At 44.2% G+C, this 8261-nt stretch overlaps 1 protein-coding gene across 1 annotated transcript in view; it reads right to left on the bottom strand.

Moving 5' to 3' along the window:
* SPATA16 (spermatogenesis associated 16) overlaps positions 1-8261 on the bottom strand; it is an 80926-nt gene continuing 72665 nt past the window's right edge. The window contains exon 10 of the mRNA XM_074153705.1: positions 1-340. Coding sequence (XP_074009806.1) covers positions 218-340 — 123 coding nt within the window. The 3' untranslated portion in view covers positions 1-217. The remainder of the gene's footprint in view (positions 341-8261) is intronic.

The following is an 8261-nucleotide window of genomic DNA, read 5'->3' as shown; positions in this document are numbered from 1 at the left end:
AAAATAAGCTTTTCACAGATGTTTATTCCAGCCAGTTAAGACTAATGAAGTGCAGGAGAGTCTCGCTAAAGATACCCCATAGCGAGGGGAAGGCTCATTAAGTGGAAAGGTGGCTTTTGTTGAACTATATATCAAATATCTACAGTGTTAATTTTCTTGTTCGCTGTGTGGCCATGCCTTTAGGGCTGGTAAGGGACAGTTTTGCATTTCCTGGACTCTACTGTTGCTGTGTGCTTTGAATCCTCTTCATTTTCTTTTTTTCCATCCTAGCTGTTCTCAGCCTTTTGTTCCTTAAGTAATTGTCTTCTACTTGGTATAAGTAGTCTTCAATTAGTCCAATCTGCAATTATAAAGAAGTGGTGTCAGAAGCATTTCCCTTCCCCTCTATAAAAACTTTTAAAACTTTTGTAATTAGTTTATTTCAAAACTAATTGTCATTATAAAGAAAAATACATGAAGGCTTCTCTCATACAATTGGCTGGAGTAGCGGTACCTGATTTCATAACTTATTTTTTTTTTTTTTGCCCCTTTCCATTTGGATTCAATTACTTTACTGCTATGGAATAGACTCTTTCATTGAAATTTGTACATTGAAAACAGGAATTTATCACAACTCTGTCTTTAAATGGCATTGAAAAACAGCCACTTTAAAAGGAAGGGATGATGAGGAAATTAATCTCAGGCACGTTTTTCTTGATAAGGAAAGAGAACAGAGGCTTCTGGCATTTATATGCCAAAAATCAACACATGGAGAAAAATGAGTATTCCACATTGCTGTGGCAAGAACCATTTTTCTATTAAATCAAAATGAAGTTCTGAATAAATATGTTTTCCCATGAATATAATACACTAGAGAATACAGTAAAAGAATAGATGACCTCGGTGTCCCCCCAAAATAAAAATGTAATTACTCTAATAAAGAGTACATTCAGGTAGACGCATCTTCCTTGCAGAGGTGATTTCAAAACAACCGAAAATATAGATGAATAGTACTGTGTGCAGGTATTCTGTAAATACCAGGCATTCGTAATTTCATGGCTTTCTCTCCCCATACCTTACCTTTATTCATACCCTTTGTCAGCTTTTGCGATATGCAGCGTTTCTGTAAGGTGAAGATGAGAATCATCTCCCTTCACACTGAGTTATACTCAAGACCTAGACCCTATATAATGTGAGGATCTAAAGAATCAATCTTCCGATTGCATTTTAAGCTGAAATCTTTTCTTTTTTTTCTAAAAAAAAAAAAAAAAAAAGTCCTAATCTATCATCCTGACACGCATTCAGTGGAGCGTTGCTTCTTTAGGCACAACACAGAACAGCTGACTGAGAATTAATCTGAGCGTGGCTTCCTATTGTATTTATTCATATATTGAGCTGTTAGTGATGGGCTCCTCAGCCCTGAACTTGAAGCCCTGCCATGAGTTCTGGCCACGGTTTGCGTTGGTGAGGGGTGTGCGCGTGTGAGAGAGAGCAAACGAGGCAAGAAGAGAAGTTTATGGACAATTACGTCTGCCTCCCCGGGGGGACCAAGGGCACAAGGAAGGTGTTTTGGGAGAGGAGCTCTGCCTCCTCCCCCCCACAAAGCTTCTAGGGGTGACATTTTCAGTGGGCTGGCTTTGTGTAGCACCGATGCCGTGGAAGAGTTTTCTACTGTGCTGGTGAACCTTGATGGGCTGGCACTTGCTCGTGGGTTTTTGCTCCTCTGTTGCCAAGAGATCCATCACAACCGAAGGACGGGGAGGTGGGGGCTCTCTGAAGACAGCCTCGCAGGCTGGCTCTGCCCTGACGTGCTCACCATATAAACACACAGGGAATTAGAGAAAGGAATCATTATGCTAGCCTCATCTTTAAGAAGCAGAAATCAAAGCTTAGGAAATCATTGATCTGGCCAAAAGCACACAGGAAGTCTGAGGAAAAACTAATCACTTAGTGCCAAGCTCCAGTCCAGGGGCTTAGCCATATTAAAAACAACCACCAAACCCCCAAGACTCTTCTGCAACGGACCAAATTAAATTGCCTACTTAACTTTCTTCTGCGGTTAAAAGTAATCTTTGCTATTTTGGGGGTAGTGCTTGTGTTTGGGTGGGCACAAAGTGTGGGAAGAAGAAGGGAAATGGGTTCTGGGTGATGGGTAGGGTGTGGGGTGAGGGCCAAGGAAGCTCCAGGAAAGCAACAATTTTTACAGCAGCTGCTTTAGGACCATCCAGGAGTTCCTGCACGGGCAGTGATGCCACCAGAAAGCCCCGGTGGAACGATGTTCCTATCTCAAACCACTGCTCGGCTGCCGTTGTGTGCTTTTCATATTTATAGAATACCTGTCATCTCCAGCCCCCAAAATAAGTTCTAATATGGCATATCAGGGGTGGAAATAATAGTTGCTTACATAATTGCAATGTTACTGACACAGCTGATGAGCTGATGATGTTATTTGCACAGCAGTGATGGCATTCAAACCCTCGCTGACTTACAATTACACTGTATGCTCTGAGCCCTAGCATGATTTAAATTACCATATGAACACAATGAAAATACAGTCTCTTGACAAGATTAAGGGCGGGGGGGGGGGAAGGCAGCAATGGCTTAAAAATCTCTTTTCGGTGGCTGCGGTGTTCAGTAGTGCTTATTCATGGCTTTTTAGCTTGCACGTTTCATTTTAAGAAAGTAAATTGGAAGCATTATGTTCTGCCTTTTTGCCTTGATTTAAAACCTCCCTGCGCCCGTTCCTCTGCTGTCTGGCTGCGGTGAGCCACCTTCGGGGCTCTCATTGGGAAATGCAAATTTTTCAAACCAATAGCTTCACTTTCTTTTTTTTTTTTCTGCTCTTTTTCTTCCCCCCCACCCCTCAATAACTGTTGAAATAGGAACCCGTGTGGATGGGAGTAGGTAGAAGGACATAGTTTGTAGTGACTCGTGTCAGAGCCCCAGCTGTTGCAGGAATGCGGATTTTGGGAAAGACTTGTGACTTATTCCCAAGCAGAGCAGTAACTGGCCACAGGGTGACGATGAGACCGAATCCCAGGTTAAATAGCCAAACGCTGCAGCCACTGAAGCCCAATTAAGAGCTCTGCAGGACTGGTTCACAGTGGAGCATTCACAACTGGTATTGCCAGTGGTTCACAGGAGGCTCATTTCGGGTCCGATCCCAACCCGTGCAGAGATCAATATCGTCGTGTCAGTCCTTTGCACTATTTGGATTGTGTTTCCCCACCTCTAATGCCCTGATCCACGTAGTGTCCCCCTGTGCCACCAACTGTGCTGGGGAGCTGGGTGGCAGCATCGCATCCGCTCTACAGGAGCCATGCTCAGATCTCTGTAGCTGAACTCGCTGTTTGATATCCTTGGAGTGAAAGTCCCTTAGATACTCTCCTGAACGCATGAAGCCACTCTTCTCCCCTCTACCCAGGTATATAGTGTCTTTACGGTCTTTTTTCTCAAATGCCTGGTGACCTGAGAACTTACAAAGACAAATTGGACTTCAACCTATTTTTAATCCTCCGCTGCTATGACATCTCACTTTCAAGATTTCCTGAGTATTTTCCCCCCGTCCCAGTTACTCCCAGTGGCGAAGTGGCAGCATTTCTACTTTGGATCAATGTCGCCAGCCCTGGCCCAGCTAGAGGCTCCTCGGTGCACGACTGCTCATCTGTTCAAGTTCCTCCTGTTTCTTCCTCGTTAGCTCTCGATTTCAGGCTGCTCCTGACCCTGTTTCTTTCCCTGGATTTTTCTCTCTGTCTTTAGCCTGGCCCCTGTACTCAGCCGGAGGAAGCAGGCAAAAAAGGGAATGGACAGAATGAAGATTGAATGGGAAGAGGGAAGAAATAGAAACAAAAGGTGCCTTTAAAGCAAATTCCATGCTCGGTCCACAGCACATCCCTGTGGTACCTCTAGGTGCTTTGGGGTCCAGCTAAGCAGAGAAGCGCAGTGGTCTGTGGACAGAAATTTGAAAATGGAACCAGGTACTCAGTAAATGAACTCTACTCAGTAGGGTTTATTTTGCGCTTTTTACTTTAATATTGCATTTATTTGGAATGGCCCCAAAACTCTCCTCTGTGTTTCAAATTCTTGCATTCATAATATCTTGTGGAAGATACCGATGGTGGAAATTGTCAGTTTGGGGAGAGGCAGAACAAAAACCAAGGGTTTTAACACTTAGAAAACATGTGGGCTTCTACAGTAGTAGAGCTATGTAGTGTTGGTATTTCAATTGTCTGCCTTCAGTTTTATGCCCATGAGCCCACGGAGGTACCTGGGGGATCAAAGCAATGGGCTAATGCTGGGCCTGATGCCTAAGGCTTAGGGGAATTCGATTAGGAGAGAGAAACCTCTAGGCTCGTGGCTGAATGAAAAACAAGAAAAGCAAACTTCTTTGGCCCACATGAAGGAAATGACGCTATTTTTTTAAGCCAGAGAGATGAATGGAACAGACAAAACCTTCGTGTGTGCCCTAGATGGCACAGCCTTTGCTGTGTTGCTGAGGTACCAGCACAGAGCTGCAGCATCAACACTCTCAGGAGTATTTCTGTTCTTTTTTTCTTGGGGACAATCAGCTGAATGGGTGAGGTTGTGTGCGCCTTTCCTCAGTGCCACACGTCGAGGCGTTTTTATCCTGACTTGGAGTGAGAAGATGAAAAGCATAATTAGCACACCAGAAGTACCTGGATGGACTGTAAGTCAATTAGTCTGCTCTGAATTCCGGTTCTGACTTTGCTGGGAGAAGAAAATGATCTGTGGTCCATGTGGATACCGAGACGATCAGCTCGTTCTTAATTGAAATGGTTTTACATTGTTCTCTAAGGTTGGGCAGAATCTGTAAATACCCGTTCTTTTTGGGACACTCATCTAATACAGTTTATGTCCGCAATGAAAACACGGAGCTCTTTGGGTAACAACGAGGTAACAGGGTTGGCTGGAGGGATGGACTGCAGAGGGTCTCATCAGGTGAGGCAGAATATAGAATCATAGAATCATCCAGGTTGGAAGAGACCCTTGGGATCATCGAGTCCAACCATCTACCCTACACTACAAAGTTCTTACCTATATCATATCCCCCAACACCACATCTAAACGTCTCTTAAACACATCCAGGGATGGTGACTCAACCACCTCCCTGGGCAGCCTATTCCAATGCCCGACCACTCTTTCTGTGAAAAATTCTTTCCTAATGTTCAGTCTAAACATATGGTTTCCCTTTGGCTTAGGATTTGCTTTAGACCTACAGGAGTTTTTGAAGTGACATGACATGGATCCACACAAAGATAAGGAATGCCACGGGCCTTGCTCGGTGCATATAAAAATATTTCTAACCCTGCCCTTTTGTGCATGTTGTCCAGTGATGGATAAAGGGGAGAGAGTCGCTGCTGTGAGCACTGAGTCCTGCTCTCGGATGCCATCCTGATGGATTCGCTGGCAGCAGGGAGGGATATATAAGTAGCACTTGCTGGCTGCAGCTGAATTACAATCACTGAACGATTTTGGTGTGAGGGACCTCTGGAGGTCATTGAGACCAACCTCCTCCTCAAAGCAGGGCTTTATGGGAAGCTCACATCTTCTTCTCTGAAGCACGTACTGCATTTCTAGCAATGCCCTACCAGTCACTTCTGAACTTGCCTGGATGCGTCTGGTTTTGCCCTGAAATAGCACAATACAAGCATATTCTTTGCCCTTCCTATGCACTCATCAGGATAAGACATCCCACATACGGTTCCTAATTATGTGATATGTACCAGCTACGATGAGGGAACACTGCGATACTATCCATCATTCAGCGTGGTTTTGTCCAAGTCCTGATGGGCCACAGATGTCATGAAACTTGTCAACCTTTGCTGCAAGGGGGCCGTTCCAAGGAACAGATGTCCATGTTTGATGCCTTACTGACGGTCCAAAGGAAGCTTCGTGGCTTATCCAAAACTGGGGGAGCTATTCTCCTCACAAATTAACTTGAAAGCACACGCCTTTTTAAAAAGATCTGCGTGAATCTGAGTAGAAATACAAAATATAAGTTATAGTACCTGCTAAAGAGCTCAGAATGAAATGAGAAAGAGCCAGGATTCCATAAGGAAAAACTCAGGTAGGAAAATAACTTTGTGTAGGAAAAAAAAATGTAGATGGATAAGCAGCAAGCAGACTCTGTAAACTGGAAAACTGTAAAAGTATGTGGGTCTCATGGATCCATGTGTATACGTTCTCTATAATGCCTAAAAAGTCAAACTTCCTAAATCCCAATACAAATGGGGGGAATTGGTCTCAAATAAGAAACAGGTGCTTTTGAAAATATTTGCAGGAGCTATAAATAACATGTAATGGCTAAAAGGATTTTCTAGCGTACGGAATCTATTTTTATTACTTGGGAGCTATTAGTAACAGGAGGTAAATGAGCTGCCTTTAAACATGAAGTGCCTCTCAACGTTTTCCTTTGTCTCCCAGAGCTACTTGCTGAAGCACTTTTTGGATTGAATATAACCAAAGGAACAGCACTTGAAGGGCCTTTGAGTAAGCGGGGATGGCTGCATAGAGTAGGGAGGAAAAGCTGAACACATGCTTGAGAAAAGCTACTGATATTTTGATAAAAACGAAACCCCAATGTGTACCTTCCATTAAGGTCTGTCACAACAAAGGTTGCTCAGTATCTGGGGGGGGGGGAAAATAATCATGGTTTTACTGTTTATGTGTTAAGTGAAGTGCGTTGGAGTGGCGCTGGCCGCTTTGGGAAGGGAGCGGGTTGCACGGTAGCTCATGATCTGAAGGGCCACGGGCATGCCAAAGTCATTTCCCTGCATTTGCTTGGGGATGGAACCCAACTGACTGCGCAATTCCTGCCTTGGACCTGCTTCTAGAGACGTTCATAGCTTCTGACGCCCATGCCAAACATAAATATGTTGTCCCTCATGCTCCATCTCTGTGTTCTCACATGCCTCGTTTGTACACACCGACCGTCTTTAGAGGAAAAAGTCTGACAGACAGCGCCGTTGTGCGTTTCCATCGTAAAGGAATGAGTTCAGTGAAACACGGAAAACCAGTGTTCGCCAGCAGGTTCTTAGCACGCTAGCAGAGCTCCAATGCTAAAAGCAGATGGAGGAAAGAGTATTAACTGCTGATGAGGAACTGAATAAAAAAAATCATATTGATGCTGGCGATGAATTACATTTACTAACTACTTCACAATTCAGATGGTCCGTTTGTACTTTATCGGCTCTCCTGAAATCAGTGTTTACTGTGAGCAGTCTTCTTGACTCGTGCTATTTTTCACAGCAGCAACAATACCTGGTAGCAAGTGTTTATAGGGCTGGAGACCTTCTCTGGTAGAGGGCAGCAGGTAAGCAGCCTGCTCATTCATAACTGACAGCTTGATTAGAAAGGGCTGGCGAAATATTTATCTAAATCCTTACGCAGGGATTGTTAATGCCCAGAATTGCCCGTGATTTAACTGCCAGGCAGCCACAAGCAGCTACATTATTCCAATGTTTAGGACATTTACTGCTCAGTTGCTAGATTTGCTGTTATTTAAAATTATTCCAGTGACTTATCGCACCTTATAGCTTGGTGGAATAGACCAAAGCTGTTCTCATAACAAAATACTCTTTCCCAATAGCATTAGCAGTGTTTCGTTGCAGCTCTGATGGTCTAAGAATGATGGGTATAGATCATGCCTGTTATTAGACCAACTGATTTAGCTGGAAAAAACCATGCTTTTACGTACAGGAACTTTCCTTCTGGTGCGGAACAGCAAACTAGAAACTTCCCGCATCTGCTTCAGACTTGAATAAAACCTTGTGTACCCAAAAGCTCGCTGTTTCTTAGAGTCACGGCCTCTGTTTTTTATATTGCAACGCTGGTCTGGCTGTGCTCGGGAGGTACAGCTGTTTAGTGTGTGGTCACTAAATAGCTCAGCTTTATATTAGATGCTGGTGTCTGGAGGGTGGGAAAAAGGCAGGGTGCAATTGCTACTTCCAGTGTAGCCGAGGGCCATGTAGGCATCTTGCTGGGGCATCTTTTCTTCTCGTGTGTGAAACACAAAGAGCCAGAGGCTCACAAGGGCAGGAATTGATTTTAGGGACTAGGAGTATTGATAACTTCTGAAATCCCATTGTCACCTCTCTCTCGCACAAAGAGCTCTGAGAATGCTGTCACACTTTTACTGTCCTTACAGTGGGGCTGAATTTATTAATGGGACTCTTCGGTTGTCTACATTTCTTTTGTACCACCTCGGAGTCAGTGGGCCAGTGCTCGTTTTCTGCTCATGCACTCTCCTAACTTCCTCTACC

The sequence above is a fragment of the Numenius arquata genome, chromosome 9 (assembly GCF_964106895.1).
Source record: "Numenius arquata chromosome 9, bNumArq3.hap1.1, whole genome shotgun sequence".
NCBI lineage: Eukaryota > Metazoa > Chordata > Aves > Charadriiformes > Scolopacidae > Numenius > Numenius arquata.
The sequence above is the reverse complement of the archived record's forward strand: the minus strand, read 5'-3'. Positions and strand labels throughout refer to the sequence as shown.